This window comes from Fusarium tjaetaba, assembly GCF_013396195.1.
Source record: "Fusarium tjaetaba strain NRRL 66243 chromosome Unknown NRRL66243_c0000041, whole genome shotgun sequence".
NCBI classification, from domain to species: domain Eukaryota; kingdom Fungi; phylum Ascomycota; class Sordariomycetes; order Hypocreales; family Nectriaceae; genus Fusarium; species Fusarium tjaetaba.
In genome coordinates this window covers 468,688-483,320 of record NW_023501237.1, presented here as the reverse complement: position 1 = coordinate 483,320, position 14,633 = coordinate 468,688, and the positions used below count along the sequence as shown (strand labels likewise).

Below are 14,633 nucleotides of genomic sequence, written 5' to 3'. Positions count from 1 at the left end.
CGGTTCTGGTTACCAAAGTGACAAAGCACATAACGGGGGCGGGAATATTCCGCTAAATCAGTGAGCTACAGGGAAATTCAAGGGTTTAGACAGCCAGGGCTGGGTGACAATGACAAGCCAACCACCAATGAAGATATAATGCCAAGGCGGCACGACTTCAGCTCATGCAAAAGCATACATCCTTCACTTCTACCCTACTTCCGATATTACCGGTGCTCCCGATGATGCCGAGACCTGGTTCCATCCTTATGGAGCGGTTTATTAATATCCCCTGGTGCAGCCCTTTCCAGATAGTATTCCCAATGGGCAGCAACCTGATGCCCATATGGCGAGGTTCATTTCTTACCTATATATCATCATTGGGCATTCACCAGCTGTAAGCTTTCTTTTCGCTTATAGTCATGACCAGTATGACATATCCAATATTTTGCTAGATTATAGCAGCCGTCGTTTATGTGCCTTTCCTTCATCAAGTCGCCCTTCTAGCCCGCGCTTCTCACCCTTGAAGTTCATACCGTTCTCAAGCGAGTAGGATCCTGTGCCTATATAAGTTGGTATAGTCTCTTCCTGCCGTTCAAGAACTAAGGGTAGCCCTGCGCTGGAAGACACGCTTGCGGTGTTTGTTTGGCCAATATGAAATTCGTAAGGTTCGAAAACACGACTTGCTCGGTTGACCACAACCTGTACCACGTTCCGCTCCTGAGGTATGATCGTCGGATCCGCAATGTTAAAAAGACTCTTTGGCAGCTTGGAAATCTCCTGACGGACCATAAAACCATCCTCTCGTAGAGTCTGTCTTATAATTGCACCAGCGCCTGCTTTCTCCAGCGAAGAAAGAACTTGGAACCCGGAGGCATCTGTTGCTCTCATTATGGTATTCAAGCTCTGCACCGACGAGTTACTCGTGGCAGCCATGCTCGAATCAAATGCTCGTCTCTTGCTTTCTTCCCTCGTCGTTACTATACCCTGCTTCTGCGTTGAACCATGAGGCACAAGTCTCTTCCCGTAAAAGAATGCTCCATCCTCTGGAAATTCAATTCTTGTATGCTCTCTACGAACACTGTCCAGAACGTCGTTACCTAGATCAAAAAATCAGAAGCGGTAAAAGTTGCTGTACAAGTGACAAACCTGTGGCAGAAAACCCCCACAAAATGACATGATCTAACCTGTGAACTGTAATACTTCAGTCGGGCTCGCGTTTCAATAGAGGGCCATGTTGTACAATTGCTGCAAGTGGGAGAAAGGGATGTAGCAATATTAACTCTTCGATCGATGCTAGCCCACAATCGCAGGGCTTGAAGGATAGTGAGGATAAATAGCGATAATTGGATGATGCGTCCAGCCCTTTCCTGTGATCTTCTGTACACAGTCGCTACCCAAAGTTTACTACTCCATGTTTCGTAGATATCAATAAGCTCCTTGGACTGGTGGATCGTCATGATGAACTCCTTCGAATCAGAGATAAACAGAGCATATGTGTCTTTCAATTGACGAACTGGAAATTTGAACGGCATGTTGCCCATGGGGCCTGGTGTCAGTGTGAAATTGAGTAGTTGGATGTGTGGCGACTTCTTCCTTGCTAACAGGGATTCCGAGTTTCTATTGATAGTTGTGACACAACCAGGGGCCACAATGCGGCTCAAATCAGGTGTGATTGCTAGAGGGAGCTCGAAGAGAAATCTATGGTCATTGCCCTTGTCTATACACTTCATCGACTCGATAAATGGAGCGAGAGACAAATTGGTAAGGGCGATATCTGCTTCGAATACTTTTTCAAAGGGATTAACGGACCATTCTTCGAACGTAATCTTCCAGTCTATGTCATCTCGATGAACCCTTCAGTACTTATCAGTGGATGTCCATTATTCGTGTCGGTACAGGCTTACCGTGAATCCGTGGATAGCCTTATGACCCCAAGACGTTTACCGTCTGGACTGACAAGGGATTTGAGACATATAGGATTTATAATCCCACTATCGCTGTTGCTCAAGCGAGCCACAATCTCAGAACCAGGAACTGATTCCCATAGTGACGTGTTGTGGAATGCTTCGATGCTGGGTTCCCAGATCTCAAATGGTGACTCCAGAAGGATGTCTTGCCATGCTTTTTTAAGGTCTGCGAGCTCCAAAGTCAATTGATGTAGCCTCTTTACCGTATCTTCCAAGTTAGATACTGTGTTTTCTGACATAGAAATGGGAATCCTAACGGCAGACGGGGAGCCATCGGCCTGTTGTGGCCAGTTGGACAATATTCGAGGGACTTCACCAAAGATACAGCATGCTTCGATCCATGCCATGAGTGTTCTCTTGGCCGAAACAAAGTCAGAAGCGAGCTTGATAGCTAACTCGCACTCCTGTGACAATACTTGCGGTAGCTTGAGAAGAAACTCAGAGAAATGGTAATCCCAATACTGCGCAGAATATTCCAGGAAAGGATATCGAAGCTTCTGTAAGCCACGGTCCGCAATGACTTGTGGGCCGCCACCTAAGGGCTCTGCTGGTATGCTATACAGCAGATATGCTAGACAACAGGATGCACATGACCGCTGCGCCAGGAAGCGTTCCTTGACGAGTTGTGATACCGAATCTAGAGACTGGTCTTGACGAAATTGGTCGGTCAAATACTCGAGAACTGAGACATGTACGAATCTAGCTTTTCTCTCTGAATCAAGCTCAATGAGTGCCCCGGACATTTTTGACAGGGCCTTCTCAAAGTTTGGAATTGTGTCGTATTCGTCAACGGCACTTGATAGTGGTGTTGTGATCGCGACCTCCAACTCATTGACATGTAGAGGCCGGGGAGCATATGAGACGAATTGAAACGCCCTAGTGATGTTCAGCCTCGCCGCTTGCCAAGTCCTTTGTTCGATTGACCGTAGCATCTCCTGGTATAGTGCATCAAGTCCCTGGAGTCGATTTAGATCCTTGAGGGCTTCACGACGTTGTCTCATGGAGAGGTTGGGTGATTAGAGGTACGCTACCAGAAGTCGAGCCCACAAGAACATGCCGTTGGCTCTACTGGCAAGTAGTTTCACCACCTGGTCTCTGTTCTCCTCCGAAGATATCACTCCATCTCGAGCCAGCCGATAAATCCTGGGCTGCAAGAACGTTTCAAGTGATTCAAAGTTCATTGTCGAGGTAAGATCAAGGTGTTGAAGCATGGAGCTCAAATCTTGGGGGATAGCCAGGTTCGGGCGACTGAAGATCGCAACAGAAACAGAGTCTGTATGTCGGCATATCTCTTTCAGATAGTCAAAAAGATCTTCGTGATCTTGGCACTCATCAACCCCATCGACAGCCATGAAAAGCTTGGAAATTCGAGACGAGAGTAGGCAAAGGGCTGATATGATCTCACTACCAGATGCAGTCACTTGCCCTGTTTTATTCTGATCCCATAGCAGCGTTATGATGTCCAGGATCGCTTCATCCTTTCGGAAGATATGCAAGAGCTGGGCAAGAATAGCCCTGAGTGCAGCCATCGCTGTAGAGTTAGCCTGTCGTTGTCGATCGAAGAAGAAATATACGACTGCCACTGAGTCGTATGTTGAGTAGCTCGTATAACAGGTTTGGATATATTCAATGAGAGTGGCACATAGTGTGGTTTTCCCGTACCCAGGTTTGCCTTGCGTCGTCATCAGATTTGGAAAAGCTGATGATACAGCTGATTGACCTACCTTGGACCGATAAAGCAGAAATTGTTCGTTCAGGAGCGACTTGAGATAACCAGCGCGATACTTTGTAGTGTTCTAAAAACCACTCGGTCGTCCTTTCTGATCGCTTGTGCTGTGAGTTCTCAAAAGCGTACGCCCATGCCGGAGGATCAATCCAAGATTTGAGCCTTATGAGAAGATAATCTGATGATATTAAGTTAAACTTTCGTCACCGAGCCTTCCAGAGGGACCAACCAATATCTAGCTCTTTCAGGTCTCTGGTATATGTTGATTTAGCTCCCCAGTCACCGTCAACCCTTTTTAGTAACTCGCCCACGCGGTCGCCTGTCTCAAACTGTTGGATATTCGCCGTGATTGACATTTCAAGCTCGAATATCTCACGATGGTCTTTCCATCTCTGTAGGAGATCATCGTATCGAATATCGAAAGGCCTCCAGACCGTGGAGTATGAGAACGAGCTGTGAAGCATTAGTAGCCCTGCGAGTGCCATTGTATTAATATGGTCTGAGTTTGAAAAGCTGGTTTATGGGAGACATACTTGAGCGCTTCCTGGTGAATAGTTTGCACATTTCGAAGCAGAATTGAATGAGATCGGCGTATATGTATGCCAAAGTTTTGAAGATCCGGTTGCTGCCTTCATGGCCATTCGCAGTGAGCCGCGAGCGGAGTCTTGATGCGTATTCCTCATACGCAGGCAGGAGCATGCTCATGTTTTCGAACATACCGCACACCCTTTCCAAGAACTTGGCGTGATTAGAGCCTAACTGAAGAAGAGAGACAATTAGCGGATACCAGTCCAGATCCAGCAAGCTGTCCAAGACTCACAACAAAGACAAGTCGTATTGATCCCCATGCGAGGGCTGCAAACTCTGGGTGAGATGATACAAATAGACTGGCGATGTCGAAAAATGGCGACAAGCGGTTGGCAATGCTGTTGATTCCTTTGCAGCATCGAGTAAGTGTTGAGGAATGCACAGGGTGAGATTTCGCATCCTCTGTGATAGTTGCCAGCATTGACTTTGCATCGGAAAATTCCTTGAATAGTGCCTTGTCCTTCTCGGTTAGTGAACTTCGAAACTCATGGCACGCCTCTCGAAAGATCTCGTAAGGCTCCCTGCCGATGGGGCCTTTTCTATCCATGCTAGTAACGCCAGACTAGAGGACGAATTAGAAGTGAATGCCTTTTGATTTCGTAAGAATGTTACTGTCAGAGTGCAAAGATGTTGATGAAGAAAGTCGGTCCAGAGGTTGATTTGGGCGCGCGAATGCAAAAGCGATCGGAGAGCCTGATTGTGCTGCGCCACTCATAATCAGCCTCAGCGCAAATGATGGCTCACGAGCAAGATGGTTGGTCACTGATGTGATGAATACGGTTGTTTGAGAATCTGCATGGGGGTTGAAAATGACCAAGCCACAACACCATGCAGCCAGTAGGATGTGTCGAGATCCGCGCATATGCGCAGAGCTCATACGCGCTAAACCATCCTGCTGATATCTCAGATGCCATTCAGCAAGACAGAACTTCGCATCCTCGTCCTTTACTCTTCATAAAAGTCCTCGAGAAATTTTGGACAGACTCCTTCCACCTCCCAACCAATTTGCAACCTGTTAGCAATTCCACCAAACACCATATCTTCAGCTCATTGAGCATAAACAACGGCTCTGGCTCTTCATTCACGACCTAAATACTACTCAGACAGTTCGTACACTCCCCAACGCTCCCCGTCGTTCTACCTTTGCAACACGGGCATAGTGACCATCCTCTAGAACTCAAACAAACATTGGGTGATGCTACCAAGCAACACCCGATTCTGATCGCTGTTGACACTTTTAAGCCAGCATCTCGCGAACACCAATGGGACTGTTCGCTTCAGATAACTACTGGCATACTGATTGGGATCAATATCTTCACTCCGAGACGTTTCTTGACGACGTCCCCCCTTTGGTAGGTTAACGAACTATTTGCAAACTTTCTTCCCAAGCAAACCTCCCGCCAGTGGATTACCCATATACATCATGGAGAAACCTAGGTTTGTTTCCTCTCCTACGGCTGCCATGGAAACCGTGGATGGGCCTTCGGCGGCTTTCATTTATCTTAAGTTCAAACTGCGCCCTAAGCACGATGAGTGTCGTCGAGTTTTTGAAATCTCTTGGGCTCCCTTAGAGGACATCGAGACTGTTGGGAGTTTTGAAGGCCAAAGGATTAGCGATACCGCCGTTAATGAGGGAGCTGTCAAACAGGCTGGTGATCTCAGGGAGCCACGAGAAAGACACCGTTTTGATATGGAGACTGTTTTGTCACACGGGTCAACTCATGGTACACTTCAAACACCGCCTTGGGCCCTTACCGGGAGAGATGAAACGAGCGGACGGCCATGTCACACGACCTCTTGGATGAACGATGCGCGTGATTTCGTAACTCTTGCTGGCGACCTAGAAGCTCCGATGTTCTACGATTTCGGAAGCTCTTCCAGATCCGTTTTCGACGAGGCTGTATCCATCAAATGTGGCGGGACGTCACAAGTGTTTCGAGTCCAATTCCATTCGGGACTTGTGCATGAATATGCAGCTGAAGGGAAGGAAGAACATGCCTTCGCTTTGAAGAAGATCTGCAACGGAACTAGCCAGGACTACGCACGCGAACGAGACGCTTATCGAAGACTGAGCCTTGCGCAGAACCCTCATCCACACATCGTCCCCCTTCTTGCTTCCTATTTGATGGAAAGCAAATATCACATGGTCTTCCCGTTGGCTGACTGCGATCTTGCTATGTATTTGCGAAACCAACCCAAACCATCCAACGACAAACGCACCCTTGAGTGGTTCGGTGGTCAATTGAGAGGACTTGCGGATGCTTTGTCTACCATCCATGGACAAAAAGGGCAAGCTAAAACAGTCTATGGGGTCCATGGGGATATCAAGCCAGAGAACATCCTCTGCTTTGGTTCCAATGATGGTGATAGACCGATGCGACTCGCGCTCACGGACTTTGGGTCTTCATACTTCTGCACTCCCGGCGAGAGAGACATCCCCAAGGGTCTCAAACACACGCCAGCCTATCGCGCCCCGGAGATCGATTTCACGACTGTGGGCATTACGCAGGCCTACGATGTCTGGAGTCTTGGTTGTGTCTTTGCTGAAGTCATTGCTTGGTTCTACGAAGGCAGAAATGGTATCGCGAAGCTGATCGACGCTCGACTCGATGAAGAAAGCAACAGTCCTAATCGAGATGCCTTCTTTTATGTGAAGTACGACTTCAACAATAGAGGCGGACTTTCGGCGAAACTCAAGCCTGAGATCCAAAGGGTTAGTCCTCCGTCCTTTTGCGCCTGGCCGCACAAGCTCTAACCTTAAACTATAGTTGATGATATCCCTTCGTATGAGCTCTCGATCATCCCTCTTCATGGATGACATGCTCTATATCGTCCTTGAGGGGATGCTCAAAATCAACGTGAGCGAAAGAATGTCAGCTGGGGAAGTCCTCGACGCCCTGACCCAAATGTGCCTCAAGTTGGAAAACGACCCGGCCTATTCTGAATCTCGTCTTAACAGTAACGTAGAAATGGTACGGCAGCCACTTTCTGTGCTAACTCACACATAACCAGCTAAACGCTTTCTTTGGATATCCGTATTATTCGTTAAGTAACGAACTCACACATATCAAGCTAGGCTTTTCCATATGGATACTCCATATCATTAGTCAAGCGATAATTCGCTAACGACTTCGTGGTCTCAGGTCCACACTCAGCATGCCAGGCAACGACTCGACCGAACGGTCGATGCCACACATTATACCAACGTAACAACCCAGAGCGATACTAGTGCGCAAATCAGTTTTAAGCCTCGCTTTGCATGCCCCTATCACAAAGCAGGTATACTGGTCTCGGTCCACCATCGAGCTTGCGAAGGTCCTGGATGGATTGATGTAAACAAAGTCAAGTACGTCATCTCGTCTAATCTCAACTAACTTGTTCAAATTTTACCTAAGTTTACATGTGTTTACTTGAATACCTAAATTTAGGAAACATACGCTAACCTTAGATTAGAGAACATCTTTTCCGCTGCCATCTCCCAAAGAAGTACAGAGGTAAACACACCTGCCGTCGATGCGACACCAGCTTCGAAACAGACGAGCTCCTCCTGGATCATCAGCATCAAGAGACACCATGCCCCAAAAGGAAGCCAGAGGCAATTCATGGCATGTTGAGTAGAGAGCAAGCAGCTCGACTCCGCTCCCTCAAGAGGAAGTCATCGAAAGAAAGTGAGGAAGACCGATGGTTCGATATCTACCGCATCGCATTTCCAAAGTTCAATCGAATGATGGAGAATATCTCGCCTTGTAAGTGCCTGTAGTCTTTACCCTTGTTCATGCTAACCAGATGATCAAGATCACGAGTCCAACACTACTTCCCTCAGCACCATAAACTCGACAAGTTCGAACGGAATATCTCAGTACAAAGACTATCTCCTCAACCTTGATGCGGAGGAATATGCCACCAAACTAGCCAACATGGGGATTGACGTCACACTTGAGGCAGCCACTAAGCTCCTCAAATTGCAGGTCAAGGACCTTGAAAGCTTTGACGAGACCATGCGGGAGCCTGTTCGAGCCTACGGATTTGAGACTGATGCAGATCACGAGAAGATCGGAGACAGTGTTCCCTCCGGGCTCAATGGTTCATCTGATCTTCTGGGCCAATTTCTGCTTTTAGCAAATGTGGGGATGACAGGAAACTCTCATTGATAGTTGGAGTTTACCTGGGCAAGGTATTGAAGACTCGGTGGCCAGAAACTACAGTTTTCTAGGGGATGTGGAGGGAGGTTACGAGATATGTGTCGTCTTATCTGTGGCTTTGAAACTTGTGCTGGCTCCAGACTGTCATTAAATAGCCAGATTCCACTCCTTTAGTTAGCAAATTTGAACTTTATTTGGTTTAACTAAGGCTTGAGTAGAATTTACCTAAAGCCATAAAGCCTTAGGACTTATATCATAAAGGTTTTATGATAAAACCTAGGGAATCTCTTGGTCGGCTTACGTTTTACGGACTATATGTGGCTAGTATCCATGAAAATGCTAGCTTCACAACGAAGCTGCTCTTCGTTCAAATGAGAGTTGCCCCACGTTGTATAACTTGGGACCCATGTTTGCTTCGCGGCATAGGCCAGGCACTGTAGTCTAGATGTAGCAGTAACAAAGGAGGCTGCGATATGTGTGATCTCTCCCTCATTCCATAATCGCAGATGATTTAAAACAAACAATTTATTGCTTGCTAATTCATACTGATGCATGCGTCACGCAACATGCTGCGGGGAGCTCGTCCGTATTTTCCATCCTGGATCATTCAGCGAGCTGCAGTCCACGGATCGAAAAGCGAGCTCGGACGGTAGCACCAGACCCAACATCAAACTCCTCCTCACGGTTCATACCATCAGCGCCCGTCACGCTATCAAAAGGAATATCGACCGATCCCTGCTCGCTCGTACCATTCTGCAAGCTAAGCTTGAAGCTCTGCGGGTTAGAAAGCTGTTCCGCGGTGATAGGGAATCGGAACGCCGTGTCGAAAGATGGGTTGAAGATATCCGTTCCAGGGCTGTAGCTCTTGACGGGAGTGACGAATTCCTTGTCGCTCCAGGTCACCTTGACGCTGGGCTTGAGCTCATCGCGTTGACCGTTGAGGCCATTAACGCTGGCGATGAGGACGGTGGCAAGACCGCAGATTTCGCCCTCGTTTTGGCTGCTGGCAGAGATACTGTTGGATTCGCCGACGAAGTTGAAGAACTTGCCGTGGATAGTCACCTTGGTCTCAAGGGGCTGGCCCTTGTGAGATAGGGTGAGAGTTTGGCTACCGCCGTTCAAGAGAAGTTGCTTGACGGTCGTTGTAGCAATACCAATATCATCGTCACCACCAAGATCCTCATCGTTCACATCAATAGTGATGCGCTGCTCGTAATCTGTAACGAGAAAGTCGTGAGTCTCGTTCCACTGAGGGTCGTGTTTATTCTTAATAGTCGAAGTTCGCCACTCTCCCTCAGCACCGACGCTGACATCACAGTAGCAGTCGGGAATATCCTTGACGAGCTTCTGGAGCAGTCTCTTGGCGCCGCTCTTCTTCTCGCCAGTAATCTCAGTGGCGTTATCGACTGTGAGGCGAAGAACACCGTGGTGGGGCTGGAAGGTCTTGAAGTAATCGTTGGAGGAGTCGAGTTTGACGAGGAAGCGGTTGGGGAGGACGGCCATGGAGGAGATGATGTTGAGGATGACCTTGCGGACGGTCTTGTCGATTAGGGAGAAGTCGGCGATGTTGGCGGCGTCGGTGAAGTCGAGGGATAGCTCGGGAGGGTTGATGAAAGCTACCTGAGCAGCTCCGATCTGTGGATCATGTCAGCGCTGAATATTGTGACGAGGTCGAAGCTTCATACCAGTGGAATAACATTTGTCAAAGGACAAAGCAAAATGGAGAGTCGTCCCTTCATCTTCACATGCTCGATACCCTGTGACACCAATAATCAGCAACGCATAATATTGAGGCCAGCCACGCCGCAGCTTACAATCTTGGGCACCATCGACGCGTCAAGCTCGAAATCGCACTGGCCGTCCCAATCCAAGTCCATATCAAGTTTGATGCCCTCGAGTTCGGTCTTGTGCACGTCAACATTTGAGAATCTGATGGGGGTAGGTCCAAAGTCCAGCTTGACGAAGCGGAGGTTCGCGAGAGGACCTGGCAGCATCTGGTCAAGCATAGGCTCGACGACATCTTTGATGATCTTGCCGCCTGCGACGTTGATGTTGGGCCACAGCTGGGCGACAATGTCGTTGAGGAATCCTGGGTAAGTTAGCGGGATAATTCGAGACGTCATGAGGAGTGGTGGGGAGTAGGTACCGGCAGATTCCGCGCCTCCAGAGGCTGTAAGAGTGTCTTTGAGAGAAGCCATGTTATCCATTTTGGCGGGTGGAATGAGAGGAAAGGGAGGAAAAGAATTGAAAGCCAAGAGAGGAAGGTGTCGAATAAATAATGATGACGATGCAGCTGAGGGTGAAGCTCTGCGGGGTTTGCGAGGGTGAATGGCCCGACGACAGTTTGAGGTGCAGTGCAGCTCTGATGCAGGACCTAAAGCTCTAGACCACGCCCTGACGTCATTTGTGCTTCGCTGTCAGGTCAGACAGGGGTGAAAATCCTGTTCACTTGCCCCTAGACCAGCTGAATCAGCGTCATGAATTACAGATGAAACAATCTTGTAGATGATTCTTGATCACATTTAAGGATTCTGCCAAGCTTTTGGTACGTTATTTGAGCTGCAACCTTATTTTTGGGCGACTCTGGGCGAGGTTCTAAAAATATCGGGTGCGGGCTGGGCGGACAGGGATTAAGTGTGCCGCATCATCCGAGTGTGATTGAGAACTTAACCTGGAGTGACTAGATGATTCGACGTCAGAAGCTTCCAGGTTTCGCTGATCATCTCGAATGCAGCGGGAAAGATATTCATATCGTTATTAGCGATGGTCAGTGTGAACCTTTTCAGGGCGGCGCGGGCAAAGATCTTGGTTCCATCAATTGCTGCTGTGTTCTTTCAACGACCCCACGTACGTCAATATCACGGCGGTCAAAGACCAGGACAAGAGTACAAATGTGGTGTCAACGCTGAGCCATTGCACCGCTATCGACCAGGTGGCTACCATCCAGTTGTATTAGGCGATTCCCTCAGCAATGGGCGGTACATGGTCCTTCATAAGCTTGGCTGGGGCAGCTATTCGACCACTTGGGCTGCCAAGGACCAGCTGTATGTTTGTGTAACGCGTATGCCGGTTCTTACTGATTATTTGCCAGGCATGATCGCTATGTCGCACTCAAGATCTCAGTGGCTGAAGCGAAAAGAAGTAAAGAGATCGAGATTTTGCAAAAGCTTGCTGCTTCACCAAGATTTCACGCTGAGTCGTCTTACGTGAACCAGATGCTGGACCATTTCAGTGTGGTTGGCCCTAATGGCTCACACAATTGTTTGGTCTTGGAGCTTATTGGGCCTAATGTTTCAGATGTCATTGAAAACTACTGTGGTGAGGATAGACTGCCGTCTCGCACTGCAAGGTCGATCTCGAGGCAGGTGTTGAAAGGTCTCGATTATCTTGCTTCCAACGGCATCAGACATGGAGGTAAGAGATCCACACTCAGTTCGTAAGAGGCAGAAATACTGAACTCTCACTTAGACCTTCACCTCAGAAATATTGCTCTGAAAATTCCAGGACTGCATTCACTCAGCGAAAGAGATTTCATCGCCAGACTTGGTGAGCTCGAGATGGGCTTAGTCACGAGGCAAGATGGCAAGCCCTTGTCATCGAATGTACCGACACACATTGTCCGATCGTCATCCTTCAGAAACAAGGACATCCAAAGTCTACTTTCATCACCGTCGATCAAGATAATTGACTTTGGCGAAGCCTTCTTCAACTTTGATGCACCTAAAACACTGGGTACCCCGCCTCCAGTGCGCGCACCAGAGATTGTGTTCGGAGACCGTCTCGATAATCGAGTAGATTTATGGAGCGCAGGATGTTTAGTAAACACTACCTGGAAAAGAATATTGCATCTGCTAAGAGGTACAGATCTTCGAGCTGGTGACTGGGCAGCCCCCGTTTGACGCTGTGATGTCAACTCCCCCAATTTTGGTTCAACAAATGATAGAGCTCATAGATGATGAGCTGCCATCAAGATGGAAAGTAAAGTGGCGAGAAATGGAAAGTGAAGCAGTGTATGATGAGGATAATTGGACATTGCAAAGTTGGATGGAAGAGGTTTATTTCGATAACGACAAACATCCAGAGTTCACAAGGGAGGAAATTAGGGCTATGGCAAAGTTGATTGCTCGACTGATGAAATTTGAGCCATCGCTTAGGGCCACACCAACCGACATTTTAGCTGAGCCTTGGCTTAAATAATTACTTCAACATACATCACGAACCCCAAATTCCAGCAGATAAAAGAGGCCTTACTGTTAAAAGATAGTGTAGCCCTGATTGGCCTAGCTTCCTTGACGAGGATCAGATGCTCCATATGTATATACAGAGTTCCGCTTCCCCCATCCTATGATAGAATCAAAGCTATTTTAACCCCCTCTTATGTGACCCTCTGCTGTGCGTGCCACACTTACTAGTGACAGGTATCGTTGTGTCCAACGGTTTCGTACCGGCAATAACCACCGCAGTGCATGTACAACCGAATGTTTCCTTCATGATATTGTCCTTCGGGCTCGTGACGGCACAGGAAGATGGCATCCGAGATGTTGTGCGCTGTGAACCATGTTTCGTGGGTCGCGCGGGTGAGTTCCTTAGTGATCCTGGAGAAATATTTGAAGGGATCTAAGATACGACTTGTTAGAGGTGACCTAGACTGAGGCAAAGGAGGCAATAGACTCACCAATGTTAAGGAGGCTTTGGCCGCAATATAGAAATCCAGCCGTGCAGGTTCCCGCCTCTCCAATGCCAGCTAGGGCAGCGACGAGAGCGAGTGGGAAAAAGCTAATCTTCATGTTGAGAGGTAGTAGAATGATGTGTGAAGTCTGGTTGTTTGATATTGACAGAGGTTAAATTGGCAACTTCTAGCAATGAGGGACAGGACGGCTCTTTATACCCCACCCAGCAGCTGCTAATAAGTTTGCCCATAGAGTCATAATATTGGTATTTCTTTTACTTTGGTGCCCCGGAGGCTGAAGCTTCTTTCAGCCTCTCAACTTTATCACAGAGTTATCACAAAAGCATATTATTCTACTTTTGATTAGAAACCTTATTTTGATTAGGTATAGACATAATACCTTCTCAAACACAAGAGTAAATTAGTTAGCAGTCTTCCAGGTTCTAAGACTGCAATACTCTTTCAGCCTTGTGGGATCTAGTCCTCCAAGCTAGCGAGCCTAGGCTAGATTCTATTATGTGCGTATAGCTCGTTGACTCCTGTTATTCTTCAGTCGCAGACGCCACTCCATGACGTTGGGGATATGAGCTAATGTAGCCCCTGAATGGAACGGGATAAGTAGAGTTATTTAAAAAAGGGCGTAAGATATAATCCTTTTCAAACTAAAGCCTTACTGGCTAGTTCTCCACTTGTGTCTTTAACAGGTCAAAATTGGTTTATTATATATGCATGTTGTATTAAGTTCTGCTAATCGCTTGGCCGGAGTAAGTCCTTCAAAGGTTCAAGGGTAGCTAGCTAGTGTGAGCCACTTCTCTTATTCTCGCTCCTCAGGAATGGTGCCATATATCTTTTGCTTAGATGCTGTGGCATCTTGTAAGCTTGAGCTTTATGAACATTGTGATGGTGGGACCGTACATTTCAACCACAACATCGGCGGATACCGCGTGTCCTTTCTAAGTATCCCAAATAGGATCAAGGAATGAGTGCTGTCACTGGACAGTAAGAGCTCGATTGGACGACAACGAAAATCAGGCAATTGCAGTGTCCATTAGTAACAGGCTTTGTACATGAGCCACCAGAGAAAACAACAGCTATGTGACGACTGCGGCCTATAAGATTAAGCTTTAGGCGACGAATATAGGTGATGAATGATAATATAATAATTATTCCCCTGATATAAGCTTTTACAGAGAAGCTTTTACAAGAACTAATAAATCTTGCCGTAAGCCCTAGGGTATTGCGAAACAACAAGTATCTTATGTCCCGGATCGGAGTATCGTCAACTTACCCTACGTTTGTCCATACCAGAATCCCTGTAATTTGCAGGGGTCTGGCTGCTTCTTCGGACCCCGCGGACATCCCAGACATGGCCATCTGCTTTGCACGTTCCGCTGACGAACAGTAGCATCGCCTTAGGGGGTAAGAAAATACCGAACCTTGATATAGGGTGTCAAAATAAACTTGGCAAAGAGAAACCTAAACTTAGGCTAAGTTGACCTAAGTATTTTCATTACTTATGGTCAAGGTCCTGAGTTTTATTTTCTCCCCTAGCATCGCTC

The 14,633-nt window shown here is 47.5% G+C and overlaps 4 protein-coding genes across 4 annotated transcripts; 2 read left to right on the top strand and 2 right to left on the bottom strand.

Moving 5' to 3' along the window:
* Nucleotides 1-435: 435 nt before the first annotated feature.
* Nucleotides 436-4,810, bottom strand: FTJAE_2393 (NACHT domain protein; the record flags this gene model as incomplete). Its single annotated transcript, XM_037348583.1, has 9 exons — nt 436-1,079; nt 1,129-1,173; nt 1,223-1,836; nt 1,887-2,905; nt 2,981-3,621; nt 3,674-3,853; nt 3,905-4,147; nt 4,209-4,434; nt 4,496-4,810. 9 exons carry the CDS (start codon nt 4,808-4,810, stop codon nt 436-438), a joined length of 3,927 nt encoding a protein of 1,308 aa, XP_037210645.1.
* Nucleotides 4,811-5,686: 876 nt separating this feature from the next.
* Nucleotides 5,687-8,414, top strand: FTJAE_2392 (serine threonine kinase; the record flags this gene model as incomplete). The annotated part of the gene is made up of 5 exons (XM_037348582.1): nt 5,687-6,976; nt 7,032-7,235; nt 7,407-7,609; nt 7,717-8,009; nt 8,059-8,414. The coding sequence occupies 5 exons, from the start codon at nt 5,687-5,689 to the stop codon at nt 8,412-8,414; spliced, it is 2,346 nt and encodes a 781-aa protein (XP_037210644.1).
* A 594-nt stretch (nt 8,415-9,008) lies between these two features.
* FTJAE_2391 (Extended synaptotagmin-3) lies at nt 9,009-10,612 on the bottom strand (the record flags this gene model as incomplete). Its single annotated transcript, XM_037348581.1, has 3 exons — nt 9,009-10,040; nt 10,091-10,162; nt 10,220-10,612. The coding sequence occupies 3 exons, from the start codon at nt 10,610-10,612 to the stop codon at nt 9,009-9,011; spliced, it is 1,497 nt and encodes a 498-aa protein (XP_037210643.1).
* A 556-nt stretch (nt 10,613-11,168) lies between these two features.
* Nucleotides 11,169-12,602, top strand: FTJAE_2390 (CMGC SRPK kinase; the record flags this gene model as incomplete). Its single annotated transcript, XM_037348580.1, has 4 exons — nt 11,169-11,449; nt 11,497-11,819; nt 11,910-12,196; nt 12,270-12,602. 4 exons carry the CDS (start codon nt 11,169-11,171, stop codon nt 12,600-12,602), a joined length of 1,224 nt encoding a protein of 407 aa, XP_037210642.1.
* Between the last annotated feature and the right edge of the window lie 2,031 nt (nt 12,603-14,633).